Below are 25,301 nucleotides of genomic sequence, written 5' to 3'. Positions count from 1 at the left end.
TTATTTGGGTCCAATAATTATAGAGAAGAGTCGTAGAAGAAGAAGTCGCAAAAGTCGTAGTCTAGTTACTTATTTATTTTGCACATTCCCCTCCTTCCCGGCTTTCAAAATAAAAGCATACCAGCGAACCCAATCGGAAGTAGCAACGGGCGGTGTGTACAAAGGGCAGGGACTTAATCAATGCGGGCTCATGACCTGCGCTTACTGGGAATTCCTCGTTGGTGGGAAATAATTGCAGTCCCCAGTCCCTATCACGAGCGGGGTTCAGAGGATTACCCTACTATACACTGCAGTTTTGCTATGGCGTATTTCCGGAAGTAGTGAACGCCAGAAAAAGTGCATGAACTCCACCTTGATGTGCTAGCGTCTGAATATACTCGTGGACAAATTGTTTTGAAACAAGTCGGGGGGTGTCGCTTCAAAAAGACAACTATGCATATCGTGCCTGCTACAACCATAAAGGGACCGAGATGACTAGACGATGCATTTAATTTTATTGCGAAAACGATCTGGAAGGTGGCGGCTAAGGGGGAACGTGGGTGAGTAGCTTGTTTACTTTGAGTGATGGGACTTTGCAGCAGCAGCAACGAGCTGCGTGGCTCATCCGTCTCCGTGTGGGAAACTGTATGTCATCGCAACATGAGACAGCAACGTGCACTCAAGCGTGTTTGTATTTCCTGATTGTCACATCACGTAACCCCCGCCTCCCACCTGCAACTGGGGCATACCATTACAAGAAGGGGCGGGGGGGGGGGACAATACCACAATCCCTATAACAGCAGTTGTCGCTCGTGCCGACGCGGGAGTAGAAAGAAGCCTAAAAAGAAGCCTTTCACAGAGTAAACTGAGATGATTTTTGGCTGCCCCGCGAGCACGTCACATGCATGAGGGCCGATTAGTGGGCCGGACTAAAATCAACTTCTGGCCATGCTTAGTCCAGCCATTTTTTAAAATGTGTCACCCTCTCTACCCCTCCGCCCCAAAAATGGGCATCCGGCCGGGCCGGAGGATCGACCGGTCCGGCCCAGGGACGGACTGCCCAGCTCTGGAAATCATGTTCTTTTAATATGAAGGTGGGTTATTCATAAATACATACACACATATACCCGAGCATAACCCATATAAAAACTAAACTAAAAACGCGTATTATACATATATACAAAGTAAAGTGCTATAAATAGAAACAAAAAACAAAAGCATAAATATAAACAGGCATGCCCCTATTATACACGTCTATAGATTATCATATTCATAAACCAAAAACTAAAGACAGTAAATCAAGAGATTCACTCTGTCTATACTTGATTTATATATTTTTGCGTACTATATTTTTAAACCTTTTTTTAAATATTGAAAATGATTGACAACTTTTTAGTTGTATTTCATAATTATTTCTTTTGAAGAAACACAGTTGTCCTTGATTTTTTTAAAGACACTTGTACCCCTTAGCCTATAACAACCTTCTCTGATTTTGTACAGCTTCTGGATACTGTGGAAAAGTTGATTATTGTAGGCTTAATACATTATTTGTGCTGTTTTAAATTCAACTAAGTCATGGAATTTAAGAGTGTTTAACTTAATGAATAATGGATTTGTTGGTTCTATATAAAATGCGTAGTTAATTCGTATGGCTCTTATTTGTAAAGGTAGAGTGTTTGTTTTATAAGTGTGACCCCATATCTCCACAGGTATGGCAGTAATAATGAGCAATATAATATAATATAAATAAAGATGCCTTATTTAGGATATCCTTGGTTTTATAAATGTACCTATAATTTTTGAATTCTTTTTCTAACATTTTCTATGTGTGATTTCCAACATAATTTTTCATGTATAATAATTCCAAGAAATTTGGTTTCATATACTCTTTCTATTTCAATAGAATTGACGATTTTGATTTGTTGTTTAATTTGTTTGGTACTAAATATCATATACTTTGTTTTGTTTAAATTCAAAGATAACTTATTGGTGTCGAACCAGTTTTTTAATACATTTAATTCTTTTTCCACAGTCTCCAGAAGCTGCTCAAGATTTTTTTTTCAGAGCAGTACAAAGTTGTATCATCAGCATATAGAACTTTTTTTTTAATTTTAGAAACACAGCAGATATCATTAATATAGAGTATAAATAGTTTAGGGCCAAGCACTGGCCCTTGAGGGACCCGGGGTCGAGTTGAGTTATCTTCAACTCATTAATTGATTCGTCTCATTAACCCATTAAGGCCTAAAGGACCTGGCTAAATATCTCTCTAAAACCTGAGCTCGTCTTTGGAATCAACCTCGAAAACCTGAAGTTTTCCCGGAAATTCATCACCAAGAAAAGAATAAATATCTCAGCCCCTGTAGCAAGATAGAAACATAATTCCAAAAGAAATTGAAAACTTAGACATGCGGCTTTCAAATTGCGCCAAGTTTATTAATCGTTACTGTTTCAATCAAAGATGTAAAAATAACTTTAATCAGTGCAAGAGAAGCAGTATTTTTAATTTTAAAAAAATCGAGGGGTAAATACCATCCTCCGTTCTATTACAAAGACGTCGATATCGTCATTGTCTACAAACATATCTTAAGCATATATCACGTTTGACTGGTTCCACCAGTGCAAAATCCCAAGTGCGTTGTCTTTTTCACTTCGACGGGGTCCGCCATTACTGGCTCCTCCAAGGCGTAACGACACCGTCACATGTATATTCCGATGCATTTTATTGGCTAAGAGACCGAGAATTGGGTTTAAAAAAAAAAAGAAAAAAAAAAGACATATACGCTCTCCCGGATTTAAAGATAGAAACACGCAACAGTGGAAGAAACGCGCATATGTGCTCCCGGCCTTAATGGGTTAAATGAACGCTCGCACTATTCCAGTCAACATTGAATAGCACCACATTATGTTTTAATTGCTGCCCACTCTGCAGCCATTGTATCTTGGTCATCCTGGAAGGGATTCCCCCATCTGCGGCTCCTTCTCAAGGTTTCTTATTTTTCCCCAGACATTTTTTTTTCCTTGCCCTACTGTGGGGTTATTAGATTAGATTATTAGATTAGGGGATGTTATTAATATCTGTCAACTGTGGGTCTGTGATTGCCCTTGGAGACTTGTTTGTGATTAATGTATTTATATAGATAAATACATTTGGCTTGACTTGACTTCATGTAACCCTTCATCCTGGTTTGTACTCACATTGATGGAGGGCCATGACTGAGCATGCTCAGTGTTCATGTAGGCAGGCAGATGGCAGGAGAGTGTGGTGGGGCCCTCGGGGGCTGAGAAGGATGGAATTTGACCAGGTTTCCTCGGAGACAAGAACGAGGGATGGAGTGTTTTTTCCCTAAGTGATAAGGGTCCAAGTATTCGAGGAGGACTGGTAGCCGCTGAGACGTAGGTGCCAACATCCTGTAAAAGGCCACGTTATTAATTCTTGCATGCTTAAAAAAAACAATAGGGAGCCACCAAGTTTCACTTGCACTGGCAATTACCTCTTCATCATCTGATGAATGTGGGGGCGTCACCAGTGGGGTGGGCTCTGGTCGATCATCCAGGTGACAGAAATGATGTACCTATACAAGTTGGGAAAGAGAACATGATGATTAATGATGAACAGTGTGAATTGAGTCCAGACGGCTCTCGGCTACACCTCAGTAGTCAAAGGGAAGCCCAGATCCAGCGCACGATGATGAGGACTGCTGCTCAGACTGCTGCCCCCATTTCTGTCGGATCTCACTCTTCGGTCACCACCAGCTCCATGAGCCGATGCGGGTCTGACCAAGCCCACCAAAGGGGTTCGAAGATGGGATTTGGATTGTCCATATGTATGTGTCTCCCCATACAGAGACCTGGGCTTGGGCAAGGTGGATACTGGGTCTCTCATGAGGCGAGGTGGGAGTCTGTGTATGCCTGATGGGTCAGAAACCTTGGACAGATACAATTATAAACCCTCAAAAAGTGTATTTACGGTAAGTACAACAATTGAGGTGCTAATTTACCTCTGAGTAACTACGGCGGCCTTGGAACTTTGCTCGAAGATTGCTGCTAGTTGGCTGATGGGAGTAAGAGGCAGGGCCATTGTGCAGGGGAGGTGGGGAAGAGGGCAGCAGCCTCTCAGGGGTGAGGGAAGTACACTGAGGAGATGTGGGAGAGAGACGCTGAGGAGCCGAGGGAGGACGACACACTGGAAAGTGGGAGAATATACACAGGGAATGTATTATCATGTGGTGGGAAGGAAAAATGCATTAAAAAACAACTGCTTTGCTTCAGATCCAGTTTTGTGCTGCCCTCTGCTGGTCATTTTTCCTTCTGTTACATTTTCCTTGGCGTGTGTCAGTGGGCGGAGTCTCCTGTCTCTCACCAGCTAGCAGTCATAAGGTATTTTGACGCAGGACAAAGGTTGTCTCGTGCTTGTCGCTGTCGCCACAGCATTTTGTTTTATCTCATGATTGTTCCTGTATTCTCCTAGTACCAGCCAGGAGTACTTCTCATCTTCCATTTGTTTTCAACAAGCACAACTGTCATTTTCTGTTGTTGATTTTGACTTTGTCTGTTGTAGCTATATTACACTAATGGTTAAATGAAGCTTCATGAATCGTTGAGGCTTTCCAGCCAATTGGGTCACACAATGGTTTAAAGCTTTATTTGCTCTGTGGCACCATCAAGTGGTCAAGAGGACCAAACAGAAAGCTACTGTGTATGTATACACAGAATGAAATAAGATTGTAGGCTAAACAGCGACCATAAGGAGCATTATTGCAGTTTTAGCAGAAAACGTGTAGTGCAAATATGGAATAAGTACGAAACAATATTGTGAGTAAAGTCTTTATGAATAAGCCTAAATGACTGCGTTTAAAACTGTTGAATTTATTAAAGACAAATCAACCCAAACACATTTTTTTCAAGAATATGATCCCAGCACGACCACTTGTTGAAACATAGCATTCTGATTAATATTGCATGCTCAGTTGTCGCCGTCTACTGCTTTTCATTTGATTGATTAATGTCCATGTCCCTAAAATTGTTCCATCCATCCATTATCTATACTGCTTCTCCTCACAAGGGTCGCGCGAGGGCGTGCTGCAGCCTATCCCAGCTGTCTTCGGGCAGTAGGCGGGGGACACCCTGAATTGGTTCCTAAAATTGTTCTCATACAAAAATATGATACACTGTAATTATGACTTTACTACTGCGTTAGTGTAAGTCAAAAATCATGTTATGTCAGTCAAATAAATTATTATTGTCTATTTTTTTTAATCAATTATTCTTAAAGAGGGAAGTTAACCCCAAAAGGTTCTTTTATAGGAATATGTTGTTTAGATGATGCATAGCACAGGGTCAGCCCTGTTACGTGTTTTAACGATATCCTCTTGGCATCCCTTGGAAAATGACACTGGAGACTATGTATGCTTTGTTTTGGTGGATTTAAATGCAGTGATAAATACAGAGAACCACAGTATTCTGCTGGCTCGTCTGCAGCACCAATTGGGCATTAGAAGAAGTGCTCTAAAGTGTTTAGGTCCTATTTGGCTGTCAGGACTTTTTCTGTTAGCCTAGGTTGCTCTGAGTCCCGCTCTGCCCCTCTGTCATATGGTGTTCCACATGGTTCTATTTTGGGGCCCTTGCTGTTCTCATTGGATCGATGCCCCTGGGTTCCATCCTTCGAAAATGTGATATTTCCTTCCACTGCTATGCGGATAACTGTCAAATCTATGTCCCGCTGAGCAAAAAAGACACTTTCTCCATAAGACCACTTTTGTCCTGTCTAGAGGACATCAAAGCCTGGATGTCACAGAAAGAAAACGCAAGTTTTGGTCTTCAGTCCCAGTTGCTCCTCTGGATATCTGTCTTCATATCTAAAGGCAACAGTCTCGAACTTGGGTGTTAAATTGGACAGTGATCTTAATTTGGACCAGCAAATCAGCATTGTTGTTAGGTCAAGTTTATTTCATCTTAGACAGCTGCCCAAAATAAAGCACCTCCTTTCTCAACAGCACTTAGAAATAGTAATCCATGCCTTTGTTACATCTCGGCTAGATTACTGTAATGTCCTTGGAGTCGCCCAGTCCTCCCTGAAGCGTCTCCAGTTGGTCCAAAATGCTGCTGCTCGCCTCCGAACTGGAGCTCGGAAGAGGGAGCATATAACCCCAATTCTGGATCCCGGTTCATTTTAAGATGCTTCTGTTTGTTAACAAGTCCTTAAATGGCTTCGCCCCGGCGCGCCTCACTGAGCTCCTCCACCCCTACGCACATTCCCGGTGGCTGATATTGTGTTAATGTAAAGTGCTTTGTTACAGCTGTAGCTGTTATGTAATGCGCTATATAAATAAGGTTGTATTGTGTTGTAGATTTGTGGACTATAAGTTAAGCAGCAAAATCCACCTGTTTTTTAGCCATCTCATGGGGCGTCCATTTTGTCACTGTCAACTGTCAACTGAAAATGACATCACAACTGCTGAGGGCTTAGGTAACGACCAATCACGGCTCAGCTTCAGAAAACAGGTCAGCTGTGATTGGTCGTTATCTGAGACATGAGCAACTGTGATGTCATTTTCAGTTGACAGAAGTGACAAAATGGCCGCTCCCAGAGATGGCTAAAAGCGGTTGGATTTTCCTGCTTAACTCATATTCCACAAACGCAATATTAATCAGAATGATGGGCTTGCATAGAACATATTCTTGAAAAAAAATATGTTTGGGTCGACTTCCCCTTTAAGGGGATTAAACCTGAGACCCTGTGAATGTAAGAGCAAAGTTCTATCACCTGCGTCACCTGAGCATATGTGTATAATGACATGCAACAGTTTTTTGTTGTTTAGTTTCAGAGATGAGAAATTCAGGTCCAGAACGTAAAAACCCTGCCAGTTTGTCTTGAGCCACAGGTGCTTCTAATCAACTGAGCTCGTTTACTTGTCGGTTGAGCAGAAGAACCTGTGGCTCAAGCGAAACTGTGGCAGGGTTTTTACTTTCGGGACCTGGATTTCCCATTTCTGTTTAGTTTAGTATCTTCCTCCCATGGCACTCCGTCCACCTAACTTGATTGTAGTGATTTTCATTTACTTTACACATCGACCTTTTGTCAGGTTGCCTTGCTTTTTGTTATTTGTATTTATTCATGTATGCTCATTTTGTTCAATAAAATCTGTAAAACTTGCTATTGGTTAAATTACAGTTTAATCCACCACCTGCGATTTTACACATTCCTGACACAGTGAGGATAAGTGATTAAAAAAGATTACAATTTAGAGTGCTGACCAACTAAAATGAACTTAGTCCCGAGCATCCTACATAATTTTAAAAACATCTGTCTATAATGCTAAATATTTCCTGAAAGATTGGTGGCAAATGGAGATTGGATGGAGATGGAGGTTTCAGAATGGAGGTTTGAGAAGTGCTCATACATACAGTACGTGTAGTGATTACATCTGGTGTCAGATTATTCTTGAAAATCAGATGTCCTGTTGTGGAAAGCAGTGGCAGACACTTACTGGTTTCCTGTGGGATTTGACGCAGAAGGTCGCTTTGTTTCGCTGTCAATTTTCGGACTTGACCCAACTCCTCTGTAAGCTCGGTGTAGGCCAATGCAAGGTTAACTCTGAAACACAACACGATGGTGGCCCCAATATTCAGGCATTCCAATGATAAGGTGAAAAATACAGAACTTACTGTTCATCCCCAGCTTTTTTTATCCATTCTACATCGCAGTGCTCACAGTGTGGCGGCAACTCCTGTTACAGAGAGATGTGAGCAACAGTATTTTAGTTATTCATCACTTTATAAACAATGGAGCTGAGACATTCTCAACTGACATTTGGCAGGGTAAACTCAGGATTTTATGGTGTTCTCATTATGACACATGCTGTGGTCTTATTAAAGTGGAAATCAACCCAAACATATTTTTTTCAAGAATATGTTGTATGTAAGGCTGCCTCACAGTTCAGAGGTTGTGGGTTCGATCACGGCTCGGGCCTCCCTGTGTGGAGTTTGCATGTTCTCCCCCTGCCTGCGTGGATTTTCTCCGGGTTCTCCGGTTTCCTCCCACATTCCAAAAACATTCATGGTAAGTTGATTGGACACTCTAAATTGCCCCTAGGTGTGAGTGTGAGTGTGGATGTTTGTTTGTCTCTGTGTGCCCTGCGATTGGCTGGCAACCAATTCAGGGTGTCCCCCCGCCTACTGCCCGATGACACCTGGGATAGGCTGAAGCACGCCCGCGACCCTTGTAAGGATGAGCGGTATGGATGATGGATGGATGGATGGATGTTGTACGCAGGCCCACAAGTTGAAACAAGGCATTCTGATAATATTACATTTGTGGAATATGAGTTAAGCAGCAAAAGCCACCTGTTTTTAGCCATCTCAGGGGGCGGCCATTTTGTCACTTCTTTCGACTGAGAAGAACATAGTCCTTCAGGACTCTGCTAATGCCCAATCATGGTTCAGCTTCAGAAAACTGGTGAGCTGTGATTGGTCCTTACCTGAGCCCTGCGCAGTTGTGATGTCATTTTCAGTCGACAAAAGTGACAAAATGGAGGGATAAAAACAGGTGGATTTTGCTGCTTAACTCATATTGCACAAACGCAGTTTTTATCAGAATGACGTGTTTCAACTAGTGGGCCAGCATAGAACATATTCTTGAAAAAAATGTGTTGGTTGACTTCCACTTCAAGCAAAAACAAAAACAAAACAAAAAACGCTTTGTTTTAAATAGATGATGGATTAAAACCAATAATCCACAATCTGATGGGTGATGTAGTTCACAGGTTTGGAACAAACTAACTTTAATTTTATTAAATATTAAACATCCTCCAGACCCTAAAAGGTTCCTCCTACTTTGATAACTCTCTAGTATATCCACATATTCTATTCTGTTGAGGCAGATGGTGGCAGTTCTTTATTTTTGGGCTTCTCTTCTTTTCCATTTAATTTATGTCAAACAATGGTGTGATAACTTGTGAAGTAAGACATGACAAACAGAGATGGGCAGACACTGAAAGGCAAGCCTTTGGCACAAGAGACTGATTTACATGCGTACACATCCCCTATTCTCAGATCCATAAATAGAGGACTGTGGCTGCCAAAACTGAAACAGCATCCAACAGTAAAAACAGGGTCCCAGCGTTTGCTGATGTATTGGGCTAAGACAGTGCTTCTCAATTATTTTCTGTTACATCCCCCTAGCAAGAAGAAAACAATTCGCGCCCGCCACCCCACCACCCACTCAAAATATTTTCATGTTGTCTAAGGGTTTGTTTACTGCACTTCACTTCGCCAGCTCATTACAAAACAAACCTACACCGTAGAGTTAATACTCGCTGCGCACAATGGGCAATTAGAGCACCACTGCCAACTACTGGAGTGGATGTGCAATTACACTTTATTGTAGTATGGTGGGAAAAAAGCATGTTCCCGAAGGGTCACATGCGCCCCCCTCAGCATCGCACCGCGCCCCCCCAGGGGAGCCCGCCCAGTATTTGAGACTGGGCTAAGATCACGTGTTTGAATTTTCACCTTAAGATTTTGGAACACATGAAACAGGGAAAAAACAACACAGACTCAGCGCTGTTGAGTACAGTTAGATTTACTCACTCATCTTCTACCTGCAATTGTTGTCATGCAAATGTTTAATTCATTTGTAGATAATCTCCAGCACCGCATACTCCTTTTTATTCCTGTTAACGTCACACCCCTGAGTACCCCGAAAAAATATCTGAGCAGTTCTAAAAGTTGAGCAATTGTAAAAGGCCTACCTCTTTGTGTCTCTGCACCTCTTGTAGCTGGGCTACTTCCTTCTGCAGTCTCTGAAGCTCAGCTCTCAGCTCCTTCTCTCTCTGACACGCTCCCTCAGCCTGATGCAGTGCTCCCTCCAACTCGGCCTCGAGACGCTGCAGCTTTAGGTCTGAGAGCGCGTCCAGACTGCGGGAGCTCTGCAGTGTTGGCAAGCGGCCCTCTTTCAACATCGCACAGACAAAACACTAAGTATGGATTACACAATCAGTGGTAACGTTTAGAATTTGTTGTTATGCTGCCAGAAACGATTTATGAAGCAAATTGGACTTCTTCTCTATGGTTGAAAGAATAATTCCCGTTCCTTGTGTGTGCCATGGCAAGGGTACAGTGGCTACCTACTTTATATTACTCAAAAACATTGGCATCCAATCCAAACCACGTTACCCATGGTACCTAATAGGTAATAGGTACCTTTATTGATGTATCAATCAGTGATTGATTGATAGATTCATAGAAAGACCTGAAGAGCATTGCTTATCAATGTTATTGAGTGCTTGTTGAGTTGTTACTGACTCACCTCTAGGTACAACCAGGCTTGCATGTGGTTGACCTTGATGTGCATCTTTGTTATGGAGTTGAGCGTTGAGTTTTTGAAGGGAATTTTCTCTTTGTCTCAAAGCTGCCTCCAGACTGCAGATTCGCTCCATATGCTGCTCTGCTAGAGTGGTCTGAAATGTAAAATATATCCAAGTGCTACCCAGACTGATCAGAGCCACAATAAATAATAGAGTATGCAATATGTGTGTTAACCATCTTATCAAGATCTCTCTGGACATTGCTTTTCTCTAGGTGAATCTTCTCATAGGCTTGAATGACGTCCTCTAACTGCTCCTCCCTCTCCTTGCTTTGCTGGAGCTGGGACAGAGAGAAAGAGCGACAGAGACGGGCAGAGAGAGAGCAAGAGAAAGAGATAGAAGTGCCCTTTAAAATTATTTAAATCAGTGGTTCTCAATATTTTTCAATCTAGTGATCCCTTCAGGGGATGTTTTTTTTCCCAAGGACTCAAACATAACCCCAATGCCAAGTAAACATAACTACCATATGTACTCCCAAATTCCAAAGGAATTATTTATTTTTGGAACATTTTAACATTAAGTATTTATGATCGGTTTAGTAGAAAGAAAGGACACAACGAAAAACAATGCCATAATGCGTCGCAGAAATTTGCATGGAGTCTACCAAAAACAGCAAACAGGTTGCACGCTGGCATGTTATTCCACAATTTTTTCAAAAAGTGTATTTATGAAAGTTTTTTTGAGCCCCGTGTGCACAAGGAGAGGCAGGTAGCGCGCGTGTGCGGTGAACATTTTCAGCGAAGAGGAGTCATTGACAGTTTGAGAGGGAACATACCACGCAAATGACGTTTAAAAACCGAGTGTTTTTAACAAGCCAAAGGCATGTTGGCCTGCACAAGGGAGGATCTGTGGTTCTTCTGAGTCTCAACCCTTCGCAATCCCCGCAGGTGCCGGCTTTTTGACGCCTCTCAAACCATCGCCATATCCTCGTGAATTAAGCCAATGAGGAACCCAACCAAAGAAGCACTCTGTTCATCGTAGACATATTGGGTTAATTCCAGCATTGTCCATGCGTGGGTAGCTCACGAACGAGTACCATGTCTGCTGCACTTCCTGTATTCTGCACTGCAGTCTAGTCTAAAGTTGAAACACAGTTGACGGTTGTCTCATGACGTGTTCATTGAATATGGCGGCCATTTACATCATTTTAAAATTTGTTTTGAGTTATTAAAGAGGAAATCAACCAAAACATCCATCCACAAATCCACCCCTTTTTAGCCATATCAGGGGCCAGCCATTTGTCAGTTCTTTCGACTGAAAATGACATCACAACTGCTCAGGGCTCAGATAACGACCAATCACAGCTCAGCTTCAGAAAACAGGTCATCCGTGATTGGTCGTTACCTGAGCCCTGAGACAGTGATGTCATTTTCAGTCGGCCGCCCCCAGAAATGGCTAAAAACATGTGGATTTTGCTGCTTAATTTATGTTCCATAAACGCAATATTTATCTGAATTTTTTGTTTCAAATAGTGGGCTTGCATAGAACATATACTTGAAAAAAATACGTTTGGTTTGACTTCCTCTTTAAATGTACCTGAAAAATAATAAATTATCAAAGTAATTATAGACAAACTACAGTATTACAGTACTCTGTCCCCACAAGTGAACAAGGCTGCATGCACTACAGCCTGGACTGCTCACTAGTCAATCAGAATGTAAAAGAGGGACATTGTAAAGAAAGAACAGAGTGGGAAGCCATCCAATGTTGAGGGGTCATCATTGTAAAGCACAACACTACCAATTGCCCTCATCTGCGTTCACATTTTTAAAAATATGACTCAAATGCATACATAGACATGAAAAATTATCCTTTACATTCAACACATGTAGAGCAACACAAAGTATAGTGGGGAAATTAAGGCAATAAGAAGAACTTTGTACAAACTACTACAGGTAGAAGATTCTCATTGTAATTCAAATTGAATTACAAATTGTATTAGATGGTTGTAATAACATTAGAAGCCAACTGTACCTCTTGGGTGAGAGAATTGATCCTGTGTTGCAGGTTGGATGTTTCTGATTGGATGATATTGTTGTCTTTGACAATGGGTTGACAAGAAAAGTACACTCTCTCCTCACCAAACGTATTGATCATTGGAAACTATATGCAATAAGAGTATATTGAAAGAGAGGAGAGAAAACAAAAACAGTGACTGTATTGGCATAAAGGTAATATATTTAATGTATCCATATTTTTGCATGTACAGTGTGTGTATTATGTACTGCACCTTGACCTCGTAGTGTTTGAGTTTTCTCTTGATGCTGCTGTTCTCCCTCTCCAAACTGGCAAGACGGGTCTTAATGTCATGATAAGCCGCAGCCACGGCCAATCCTGACGCTGGGTACATATCATCTTGGACATGATCAGCTGACCAGCTGATGGCCGACATATCTATGTCATCTCGCAGCCCGTCGCCACCTCCCAACAGCCCGAGCTCTGCTGTGCCGAATACCTCCATCAACAGTTATCTGTAGGAGACGGAAATAAAAAAATGTTTTAAAAAAATAGTTATGCTCAAGGAAAGACAATGAGGAATAGGCCGATCAGCCGTATGTTTGTATTCTTCACCACACAGTAGAGCCTCAATGTATCGGCAGGCGATCAAGTGAGTGTTTTAATAATGTTTCACTTTGTGTCTTCAGAGATTACTGCCATTGTTTCAAAACAAAGTTAAGATAGACGGTTAAGCCTAAAATTACCCATACCCTAGTGAAATTTTGAATGAAGGTGAATTTTCATTTCATTTTCATTTAGTGACTCTTAATCTTAAAATGTATTAGAATTACATTTTAAAGGAGTGACTGATGATATGTGGTGGTTCACCTTCCTGGCTTCCATGAAGGTAGTGTGTGTTCAGTTCCCACTCACTGATGATATGAATCTGGTTGCTTGTCTCTATGTGTTTTACAATTGACTGGTGATTGATCTTAAACACGATACATTGTGATAGAAAATAGATTGTGATATTTAAAAAAAAAAAAAAATTTAATCTGTTTTAAACATTTTTTTTTCAAAATGAGCCTATATAGGAATAGGAACTTTTAGGAATACTTGATGTTACACGGATCCTAAAGTTATCTCAATCCTGCAGTTTGAAACAACACAAACTGAGGGTTTGATCCAGATTAAAACCAAAATTGGGTTACGTGATCTAATCCGATTTGAGAATCCATTTTTGGTTTTGAACCGATTTTCAAGAATTGATCCAATCCATTCTTCAAAACTTCCAAACTGGTCAGATTACCTTTGAACTGGTATTGTCCACTGTGCCAGAAGATACCCATTCAACAGTGCGTGTGCGTGTGTGTAATCACAGCCGAAAACAACAATAGCCATAGAGGGGAAGAGGTCAAATCATGCATGTGGCATGTGCATAACTCCCACTCCCACAGCCCACACTGTCTTTCTCTCACATATCCACTTCCAGCCCACACACTGCAAACGTGTATTGCCTCCTTCCTTCCTTTAATTTTCCTGCTCCACTTTCAGTCAGCATTATTGCATTACACATACTCGGTGCAAGCCAAGGGCAGATCAGAAGATGGCCATATGTTTTCCTCACATGCTGTTTTTTCATTTATTAATGGGCCAACATATTATGTTGCACAAAATAACTGCCTGCAGTCATACACAAAATTCAAGAGATCAGTGTGTGTAATTACTGCTCCCCTAAAAATAGTCTATTTTTACTCTGACTGAGCTGTACAGTATGCAATGTCTGCTGTATATAACAAGAAAAAATGAAGGGAATTCATATTGTAAAATCAGAAAACATCAGAAGTGTTAAAAAATGGGATGTTTTTGAGTTTTTGTACATTTAGAATGGATATATATGTTACTATCAAGAAATATAATATCTCCGAAGAATTAACCCGGCAGTACATTGAGGTAGTGCTCAGCACATTTGCTTCACATTCTGAGGTTCTGGGTTCAAATCTTGGCTCCAGCCTTCCAGTGTGAAGTCTCTTCCCTGCTGGTGTAGGTTTTCTCCAAGTACTCCAGCTTCCTCACACATTTCAAAAACATGCATGCTAGGTTCATCGAATACTCTAACACCTGTGACCCCAATGAGGACAAGCTGTACAGAAAATGAATGGCTGGAAGAATAATTAAAGCTTAATCCCTCTGACCTCATTTAGTTACCAGGAAGAGTGAACATTTTAGGCTCAGCGCTCAGTGTGATGCAGTGCAGTTCTCCAGCAATTTATAACAACACTAATAAATCTGGTGGTAAATTAATGCTTAAAGTGGAAGTCAAACCAAACATTTTTTCAAGCATATGTTCCCAGCAGGGTAACTAGTTGAAATACGGCATTCTGATTAATTTAGTTTTTTTGTGGAATAGAAACTAAGCGTCAAAATGAACTGTTTTTAGCCGTCTCTGGCGGCGGCCATTTTGTCTTCTGTCGTCTGAAAATGACATCACAACTGCTCACAACGACCAATCACGGCTGACCTGTTTTCTGAATCTGAGCCGTGATTGGTCATTGTGAGCAGTTGTGATGTCATTTTCAGTCGACAGAAGACAAAATAGCCGCCCCCAGAGATGGCTAAAAACTATTGGATTAACACTTATTCCACAAACGCAATATTTATCTGAATGCCCTGTTTCAACTAGTGGGCTTGCATAGAACATTCATTCATTCATTATTCATACCACTTATCCTCACAAGGGTCGCAGGTGCTGGAGCCTATCCCAGCTGTCTTCGGGCAGTAAGCGGGGGACACCCTGAATTGGTTGCCAGCAGGGCACACAGAGACAAACATCCGCACTCACAATCATACCTGGGGGCAATCTAGAGTGTCCAATCAACTTACCATGCATGTTTTTGGAATATGGGAGGAAACCGGAGTACCCGGAGGAAACCCACGCAGGCACGGGGAGAACATGCAAACTCCACACAGGGAGGCCGGAGCCGGGATCGAACCCACGACCTCTGAACTGTGAGGCGGACTAGCTAACCAGTCAACCACCAGGGTGCCGCCCTGCATAGAACATATTCTTGAAAAAAACATTTTGCGTTCACTTTCACTTTAATGACAGTGTCAGTCAAAATGGAACATTTGTTTCTCTGTATAGGAAGAAGGTTTACACAGCTCCTAGAATGCGGAACTCCACCCCAAGCAGCCACTTCATGGTGGTGGAGAGGCATGTGTTTCCCAGTTATTTGGGGATCTTATTAGTCTGGGCCTTTATGCTCTGGGCAGGGTCAATCAGGACAAACAAGTCCTAGGTGAGGGTCCAGACAAAGCAAGGCTTAGAACCCTGTGTGATGAACATTTATAAGGAAGACGTTTCTCTTTGCCCAGACATGGGCCATGAGGCCTCAATGGAGCCAGGCCTAGAGATGGGGCTCCAAAAAAAACCCAAAGCAGTTGTGTGAAAGACAACAAGCATGATGGATATCAAATCTTCGACGTGACCACTTTTCACCATCACACTTGCTCCAGAGATGGGAAACCCAGGTCCAGAAAGTAAAAACCCTGCCACGGTTTGGCTTTAGCCACAGGTGCTTCTACTCAACCGGCAGGTAAATGAGCTCAGTCGATTAGAAGCACCTGTGACTCAAGACAAACTGTGGCAGGGTGTTTACTTTCTAGACCTGAATTTCCCCATCTCTGACGTGCTCTGATTATTAGGGAGTTTACCTAATAATTAACCTTTGATTTCAATTCGAGGCAGATGTGATGCTGATATAAGAGGTTACAGTATATTATTAATTTCCCCAAAACACTTGTATTGCTGTTGGGATTGAATGTATATTTTCTTTATTTTGTTACTGTTTGTATGTTCATACCTGTACATTAATAACGTGAGCTGATCTGCGTGCTGCTGGGAGCGATCACGTAGGGACGTCACGCTACGTGTGCGAGCCTGGTCGCTCTCGTACTGTGGCTGAGGTAAGATACATGTGTCGCTCTCTCCTGATAGCCGTACTAATTGACGTGGTAGAGCTCGGTGTTCCGACAAATGGGTCGTGCTGTGGTCATTAGTGCTGCTATTGGAGATACTCTGGGTGATTTTGGGCATTTGCTGTATTCGCAGGGAGACATTTGGGACCGTTGTCCATCGCAGACTAAGCTAATACTGCTAACGCCAATCAGCACACACCTTACTCGCATTGTTTATCTCCAGGGGAGCAGCAGGGCTGTAGATGCATGTCAGTCTCACGCGTCATTATGTGTACCCAGGTGGACTAGTAAAACACCGCATGAGACCCAGTCTGAGTCTACTTGACCAACGCACAGAACACAACGCAGAGAACCGGTCACACTGACCTGTTTGAATACCCATGCAAGTTTTAGTTCACATTGCTTGTTTTTTTCTCCTCCCCCTTCCTAGTATTTTTCCTTTTCAAATCTAAGAGCTTGGGGCGCTCAAAACCGAATCGACGTGCTTTCCCGTTCTGTTCTGTCTTCCCTCTGTTGGTCAAAGTTTTTCATGTTTTTGGACGGATTTTGCCTGGAAGTACAATTTGTTGCTCTGTACTCTTGTGCAAGTGTGATATGAATAAAGATCAATTCCATCCATTCCATTCCAAGAGGATTAATTTGGTGTACTTCAAACTTTGTCTGGTTCATCTCAAGATATTGAAAATGAAGTTTCACTGGATTCATGTGTTAGTAATAGTGAGTTACCTGGCTCGTGGAGCAGAGGAGGAGATGCTTATGTGTGTCCCACTATCAATCAATCACATTTTATTTATAAAGCACTTTTCATACATAAAAATTCAACTCAAAGTGCTGTAAAACATCCAAAGATCCGTTCACGCCCTCCCTCCCAACAAACCCAAGACAGATATCCACTAGTACATCAGCACTCACTCACACACACCCACACAAAGTGCACAACCTGATAAAATGTGTTAAAAAGACATGACAAGGCACAGAGAAACCATATGAGGAAAGGGTACCCAAGGGGAGCTCATCCGCGCTGAGGGGAATGACAGCCCACGGCCACAGGGGTGCCACCACCACAGAGACCCCCAGCCCGGATTAGACAGGCGGACCCCACACAAAGTGCAGAGGCCGCCGGCCACCCGGACCCAAGGAGTCCCTGCAATGACAGCCACCCTTCCCTCAACGAGGCCCCGGCCATGAGGAAACACTGGAGCTAAAAGCTGACACCAGCAGAGAGCCACAAAACTAAAAGACAGAACAGTAGTATAGTCTAAGAACTAAAATCAGTGAGATAAGATAAAAAATAATCTTCAATCAAAAGAAAAGTTGTTAAAAGCTCAACTAAAAAGGTGTGTCTTGAGCTTCCTCTTAAAAATATCAATAGTCTCTGCAGACCTGACGTCCTCTGGCAGGCTATTCCAAAGGTGAGGACCAAAATGGCTGAATGCAGCCTCGCCATGCATTTTGGTCCTCACCCTTGGAATAATTAAAAGGCCGGCGCCAGAGGACCTCAGGATCCGCGAGGGTTGGTATGATAAAAGCAAATCAGATAAATAAGATGGCCCAAGACCATTAACACATTTATAAACTAATAAAAGTACCGTAAAACTAGTGTCCCTGTCCCTGTCTTCTAGTCGCTACACTGCTGTGCTGAGTTCACTTGACAAAGGAAGAGGGAATTATATTCACGCTTTTCATCATGTGCAGCTTTTCTATCTGATCAACCTCAGTAAATTGTTTAAAAAAACAGAACTTTTCAAAGAGCACTTTTTTGAGGGAGGGCGGGGGGTCAGGTGCTTCAGCACCACCTGAGGTCTAAGTGTGTACACCACTGCTAGTACCCCAAAGTTGCCCAAGCTGCCAGGGCCTTTCATAACCTCTCTGCTTTCATCAATGTTTCTAATACAGCAATAATGGTGGAGATTTTTTCACTTTAAGTAATCTCTTATACTTGGAAAATTTGCATAAAGACCTCTACTATTAACGAATGAACCGACTATCTACGAACCATTTCAATCCGTTTTCAGATCCCATCACAGCACAGAAACAGCCCTTCTCAAAGTCACCAACAGCCTCCCACTCACCTCCAACGCCCACTTCCTCAACATTCTCATTCTACTTGACCACAGTGCTTTTGATACCATAAATCACTCCATCCTCCTCACCCGTCTTGAGTCCTCCCTCAAAATCACAGGCACTGCCCTCCCCTGGTTAAAATCATACCTCACTGACGTTTGACGTTTGCTCGTTTGCATTACCAAATCGCAGTCCTCCAAGGTGTCCCCCAAGGCTCGGTGCTCGGCCCCCTCCTCTTTATCCTTCACATGCTTCCCCTTGGTCACATAATATGCCACCATGGTCTTAATTTGCATTGCTATGCCCATGATACCCAGCTCTACATCTACACCAAATCCATCACTGCTGCCACTCACTCCACTCTCATCAACTGCCTGCTGGACATAAAAAAAATGGACGTAGACCAACTTCTTCAAACTCATCAGTAACAAGACAGAAATCCTCATTATTGGCCCTATACAAATAAAGTGTATCATTATTTTATTATTATTAAAATGGATAACAGATAAACCATGGTTATATTTAATAGCAGCATTTAAACATCTGTGTAAATTCATCTCTGTAGTAGCAACAATTTGCATTTGTGTTGGTCGTAATCATGCCAGAACAACATTAACGTAGTACTTTTCTGTTCGGTAATAACCAGCCTACGTGTCTGAATAAAAACACACACTCTGTCTGCTCCTCTCTCCCCAACACTTGACTCCACCAGCCAATCACAAATTACACTCAATTGGTTGCCTTTAGGGCCTCCCAGAAAAAATGAAATTACAGAATTTAAGAACAACAAGTAAGTGCTGCAAGGGTGATATATGATATATATATTATTGATTGACAGTGATTATTTTGCACACCACCAGTGGGAACCAAACCTTCGGAATCCCTCTTCTCAATTTATTTTTCAGCACAATCAAAGCTATATCATCAACAAGCTAACAAGAACCAATCGGCACCGCCAAATTTGCGGAACTACGTGACATGAATATGTATGGGCTTGTGATTGGCTCAAACACAGATGACAGATCAAACCAGATCCAAATACATATGGTGTTTGCCGTTTCTGCAAAGAAACATTAATTTTTGATGAGTCTTACGTAGCATTTGTTTGGTTTTGAAGTGTTCAAAAGTTCCTGAGGGATCCTTTGCCGGTTCTTTTATCTATATGTGTGACTCCACACCCTTAATTGATTCCAAGTAGATATTCATTCATTCATTTATTCATTATCCATACCACTTATCCTCACAAGGGTCGCGTGCGTGCTGGAGCCTATTCCAGCTGCCTTCGGGCAGTAGGCGGGGGACACCCTGAATTGGTTGCCAGCCAATCGCAGGGCACACAGAGACAAACATCCACACTCACAATCACACTTAGGGGCAATTTAGAGTGTCCAATCAACTTACCATGCATGTTTTTGGAATGTGGGAGGAAACCGGAGTACCCGGAGGAAACCCACGCAGGCACAGGGAGAACATGCAAACTCCACACAGGGAGGCCGGAGCCGGGATCGAACCAATAACCTCTGAACTGTGAGGCGGACTAGCTAACCAGTCGACCACCGTGCCGCCCTCCAAGTAGATATGTGTGCCAAAGTGCAGAGAGGAAGAAGCCAGAGGGAAAGGTCACAGCACCACAACGGCTTAGCTCAAGTCACCAATCTAATTATTTGTGCCCAAAAGTCTATTTTAACAGTGTTAAGAGATACACCATATGCTGTGATAGGCAGTCTGCTTATTTTTGTCCAAATGAAGCTTGCTACTTTTGTATTTTATTTCATTTGTCTGTCCTGCTTACAATGCCCAGTTGAAAATGTTTTAGGGGAGAAAACAAAAATGGGGCACTTGTCTTAAACAATATCATGGGAATCCAGCCTTTGATATATTCAATAAGATGAGGTACTTCAATTGGAAAAAGAGCTCATTCCTGACAAAATGAGAGTGTGATTCACCTCTCTCCACAGACCAACTATACACAAACTGATTAGGCAATCACGATTGGAATTGCGGCACACTACACACTGACATCATAACCAAACTGAGGAAGATATGATAGCATGACAGTTACACTAACAAAACTAGCCATTAACAGGGCAATTATCTTTCTGAACAGCATTCACTCATGATTATTTTGTTCATAATCAACCTGGATTTACACACAGAGTAGAAGTAATGCATGCTTTTTGTGAATTGGTCTGGGACAGTGGGGCAATATTAGTCCGTGAACATGTGTACGTTTGCGTTAGGCTTTCTTTCCTCTTCTTGGCCAGAGCCAAATTTCATTACTCCAAAAAATTCAGCACAGCCGGGATGTTTCAATTTCTTTCAGGTGTGGATTTGTAGGCATGCACTCTTGTTTCATCACCTTAAATCTCGTCCTCCTACAACTGTATATGCAAATACCATTTAAAACAGCATCTGTCATTTGATATTCTCCTGACAAACTGAGCCAAAAAAAACAAGAAGGCAAAGCTCAGTGTTACTCTTCAATAATCTTGGATGTCATCCAGCTTGTGTAACCTAAAGAAGATGGAGTAAACCACCCACCTCAAGCTTGGTGGTTTCATTTGTGAGAGAGACAGGGATGTTTGATTTGAAACTAAGAAGTCTCCTTTATCATTGGAAATTATTTAGTGAGACGAATAAAACATAATCTTAGCTCTTTTGTCAAAGACAAGACACAAAATCCGATATTTTTTAGCCACAATGAAATTGATTAAAGTTGAATCTCAGATTCAGGAGAAGCTGTGTGCTTGTTATCCCGGGCGTTGAAAATTAGACCAGCTCTACACTCTCAAACGGGTCCTCGAAGATGCAGGGAGTCCTGTGGGTTGTGCTCCAGGAGTATGAGGTACCAGACCCCCTGATATGGTCTGTTCCGTCTCTGTCAGAGTTTGGTCTGCATTGCCGGCAGTAAATCAGATCTTGTTCACTGACATGAGGTGGATATCATTGTATTGCATTCGTAAATGTGACAACAGTTTGAATCGATTCCACTGAATCCTTCCATTCATCGCATTGTTATTAATATGATCATCTTTATTTGATTCATTATTTTAAAAATCATTGCACAGCCACGGCACAGCTATGGATGATGGGGTGGGGAGCAGGGGCCACATATGGACACATACGATCAGGGTGGAAGGCAGTCTCCAAGTGCCAACGTCACAGATCTGTGCTCTTACTATTGCCAACATTACATCGTCTGCTCGCGGAGGTCTCCCGCAGTTCCTTATAAACCTCCTGCATGGACTCCGGGAAATCAGTTCCTCCTTCCGCCATGTCAAGGACTGTGCAGTTTCTCGCGCGATGATTTTAAAGTGAGTGAGAGGAGCCACATCGATTGGCGGCGAATGAAGTCACCTGTGCTCACGCCCCCGACGGTGCAAAAGGCTCATCTCAAAGCATTTACCAAAGCAAAGCCTGCCCTTGTGCAGATTTACACTGTGTCATGCCAGTCTTACGCTGGTCAGGAAATAAAAGCCCTTTGACTTCATTCTCTATTGATATATCAGGTACACAAACTTCAAAAACAGCCTATTAATGGCTTCTTAAAAAAGAAGTTATGTGTGTTGAAACGGCAATATATTGAGCCCTTGCAACATACACTGCCAATTAAAGTATCTTAAAAGCTCTCTCCTCTCTCTCTCTCTCTCTCTCTCTCTCTCTCTCTCTCTCTCTCTCTCTCTCTCTCTCTCTCTCTCTCTCTCTCTCTCTCTCTCTCTCTCTCTCTCTCTCTCTCTCTCTCTCTCTCTCTCTCTCTCTCTCTCTCTCTCTCTCTCTCTCTCTCTCTCTCTCTCTCTCTCTCTCTCTCTCTCTCTCTCTCTCTCTATACATATATATATGCTTATATATATATGCTTATATATATATGCTTATATATATATATATATATATATATATATATATATATATATATATATATATATATATATATATATATATATATATATATATATCCATGATAATATAATATCTAGATTATAATTTTCATACACAAAGGTCACAAAAATGACTAGTATAAGAAGGTAACATGATTACTGAGTCAAGCGTGTCAGAGTTAGTTACCTGTCAGTCCGCTTTCCATCCCTTCCTCTCTGTCACTCCCCTGTACCATAGCTAGCTTGGTAGCACTACTAAAAAGTGACGTTATGTGCTGTCTTTACTATCATTCTGTTTCCCTGGCATAGTGGCGTAAATACATAAAGATGTTGTCACTGTAACAGACCCTAGAAAAAAATAATTGAAAACATATGCTTGCTACTGGTTGGCGCGTCATGAGGTGCTGCCCATTTACTTGTATTGCTTCACTTGCATTTTATGCCTTATCGAGTATAGCAGACACGCTGATGTATCGCAGCAATGGGCCAACCCTGTACTGTACCATCCATAGCTAACCTGCTTAAAGCATCTGCATATGTAGCCAATAACAGTCTAAATGTTTACCTAGAAGAACAACTTATTTCCCATTTAGTCAACCGGTTAGCCGGTTGCTAGAGGTTTTTTTCTCTATGCTTGCTATGAAAAATAAACACTGTGAATCAAATATATTAAACATGTCAGAAATAGACAGGGCAGGTTTCAATGGTCACACTAGGCCAACCACTAGATCTGTCTCTGAGACACGGTAACCAAACCTCTACTGTGACACCCTGTTCCAAAGTAGTGTCCAGAAAAACATTCAGACTTACTGAAGATTTGTGTTGGAGCAGACTAGATCATTTCAAGCAGATCACTCTCTTATTACAATGAAGAGTCTGGTTTGCGCACCACAAATGCTTTCATACTGTATGTCTTCTTTGAACTGTGGTGGTAATTATCTAGCATATTTTTAAAGAGATGTTGTAAGTGAAAGTCAATATTACTGTGCCCCTCTATGCTGATGCAACTGTAGGGAAAACATTCCTATCCCATCTTTTACAGTAACATCTTCGGCTCGCTTTTTTTATGTATATTTATTTTTTGAACCCTTTGACACTTTATTTGTATGTGCAGAAGCATGGCAATGTAATCCTTTTAACTGTATAAGTAGAATAATAGCCCATGTCTTTCATTTGTGAAGAAACTGTGTGGAGTTTAACTTTCAAATTGATAACGACTGTACCTTTACAGTTGGTCAATTGCGTGTTAAAAATTGTTCTGGGGTAAAGCTGATAAGGCTTGATAACTTCCACTTCATCCATAAATTCAAAGATTCAACTCTAATAGTGTTTTAGCTCAAGTAAAACATTATATTGGGATTTTGAGCTCCAATCTGGTTGCACTTCATTAAAAAATGACATTCTTTTTTCCTCCCTTCTCATTAGGCTTGAAGAATTACTATCAGTTTTTAAACAGAAAATTCACATAAAGCATAATATTTGTTCACTCCTTCAAATGTGCTATGATTTTTACTTTTAGACAACAATATTGTATGTGGTTTACGATTTAGTCAACAACAACTAACAAATTGAGTACTTGAAGCATGTGCTCTTATGCATCAAATAGAGGTCAGTTTGTGCAGTGCTTGCAAAAACAGCACCAGGTTCTGCGTTGCCTCGTATTTTTTCAGATCGCCGACAACACGTGAACGCAACACGCCCTGACTGAGTCAGCTGGTTCTAATGAATAACGAACAAAATCATACACATTTGTTGACATTGTAATCCAAGTTTCTCAATTAATAACACTTTGCTCCTGTATTTGTGGCCAAATAGCATCGCATCTGCCGATGATTTTAATAAACCCAAATGTCTTTTATTGTTTTTTTGTTTTTGTTTTTCTGTCTCGCATTTTCACTCCAACGATGCTACTTGTCTCGTCTCCGACAGAGCTGGATTTCACGCCATGGACCGCTGCGCAACAAAATCATCTCAACCCACCCTGCTACATCCTAGCGTATTATGATTGATACATCCAGTAAATTACGAATGTAGACAAAGACACGCAACGGACAATTCGAGCAAGGACTCATAAGTAATTGAGCTTGTTTACTTACGTATGGTGGCAAAAGCAGCGGACGTGTGGTGCTGACTGTGCTGAGGAAGGGTCGACATGACTTGAGTGTGACATCAGCAGTGGATGCTGATGTGAGTAAACCTCCCCCTCCCCATCTCGCTGAGATGGGGAGGGGGCTCGAGTCTTCAGCAGAGCAGCATTTTCTAAGCGACTTACAGATCTCATCTGCACCTGCGTAAAAATACCAAAGGAGCAGTCGGTCATTGAACTTGTGTTTAGTGTATGCCTAAATGTACACTTTAAAGCGTGCACGCATTGTTTGAAAAGCTTGTTTTAAAGGGACAATGTGTAGAATGTTTTGATAGTTCGATGCTTATTCATTTTAAAAACACTATTAATTTCAGTAATATTCAAAAAATATATTATATCACATCAACATACATTTTTTTGTACAATCGTAGGTCTAGTATTTGCTGATTGTATTACATAGTGGCAGTGCACGCCTCCCCTGCAGGAGGCTGACATGTTTCACTGCCATCTTTCTGCTACGCACATCCGAAGGAGACAAACTTAGATAATATTGTTGGAGTTATTGGTTTGGGTCACCAGGGCGCAAGCCCAATTATCAATTCACAAAAACAACTCAATGCGCGTTCGTTTTATCTTTCAAGAAGGCAAATGAAAAATCTGCAATGCACTGACATCCTAAAGTTGACACGCGAAGTAGCGAGGGATCACTGTATACTGATTCACATAAAACCATGATTATCCATATGCAATACTGTACAATAATCACTTGACTAACATCTAGCTAACATACTGCCTAATATAAAGTCACCTATATCCTTGGCATTGTGACTACAGCATGTGTAGCAAATGCAATGCACTTACTTCATCACTTAATAGAAGTCGTTTGTAATGACATTTTGCTTGCACCTCTGCTGAAAAAATTTGTGGTTGTGGTTTTCTGAAGCACCCTAGTTCGTGTGTTTCAACTTGTACAGATTTCGAACTTAGGTCGTTGCATTCTTTTAATTCACCACT

At 41.7% G+C, this 25,301-nt stretch overlaps 1 protein-coding gene across 1 annotated transcript in view; it reads right to left on the bottom strand.

Moving 5' to 3' along the window:
• Nucleotides 1-24,483, bottom strand: part of LOC147135005 (TANK-binding kinase 1-binding protein 1-like) — a 30,009-nt gene extending 5,526 nt beyond the window's left edge. The window contains exons 1-12 of the mRNA XM_086056538.1: nucleotides 24,298-24,483; nucleotides 12,577-12,817; nucleotides 12,321-12,449; nucleotides 10,522-10,626; nucleotides 10,289-10,439; nucleotides 9,732-9,931; nucleotides 7,648-7,709; nucleotides 7,470-7,576; nucleotides 3,981-4,165; nucleotides 3,632-3,907; nucleotides 3,474-3,554; nucleotides 3,178-3,390 (exon numbers count right to left, since the gene is read on the bottom strand). Of these exons, the coding sequence (XP_085912664.1) occupies nucleotides 3,178-3,390; nucleotides 3,474-3,554; nucleotides 3,632-3,907; nucleotides 3,981-4,165; nucleotides 7,470-7,576; nucleotides 7,648-7,709; nucleotides 9,732-9,931; nucleotides 10,289-10,439; nucleotides 10,522-10,626; nucleotides 12,321-12,449; nucleotides 12,577-12,807 (1,740 nt within the window). The 5' untranslated portion in view covers nucleotides 12,808-12,817; nucleotides 24,298-24,483. The remainder of the gene's footprint in view (nucleotides 1-3,177; nucleotides 3,391-3,473; nucleotides 3,555-3,631; nucleotides 3,908-3,980; nucleotides 4,166-7,469; nucleotides 7,577-7,647; nucleotides 7,710-9,731; nucleotides 9,932-10,288; nucleotides 10,440-10,521; nucleotides 10,627-12,320; nucleotides 12,450-12,576; nucleotides 12,818-24,297) is intronic.
• Nucleotides 24,484-25,301: the final 818 nt, after the last annotated feature.

Source organism: Filicampus tigris, chromosome 16, assembly GCF_054856515.1.
Source record: "Filicampus tigris isolate MCC_2025a chromosome 16, RoL_Ftig_1.0, whole genome shotgun sequence".
Classification (NCBI taxonomy): domain Eukaryota; kingdom Metazoa; phylum Chordata; class Actinopteri; order Syngnathiformes; family Syngnathidae; genus Filicampus; species Filicampus tigris.
The sequence above is the reverse complement of the archived record's forward strand: the minus strand, read 5'-3'. Positions and strand labels throughout refer to the sequence as shown.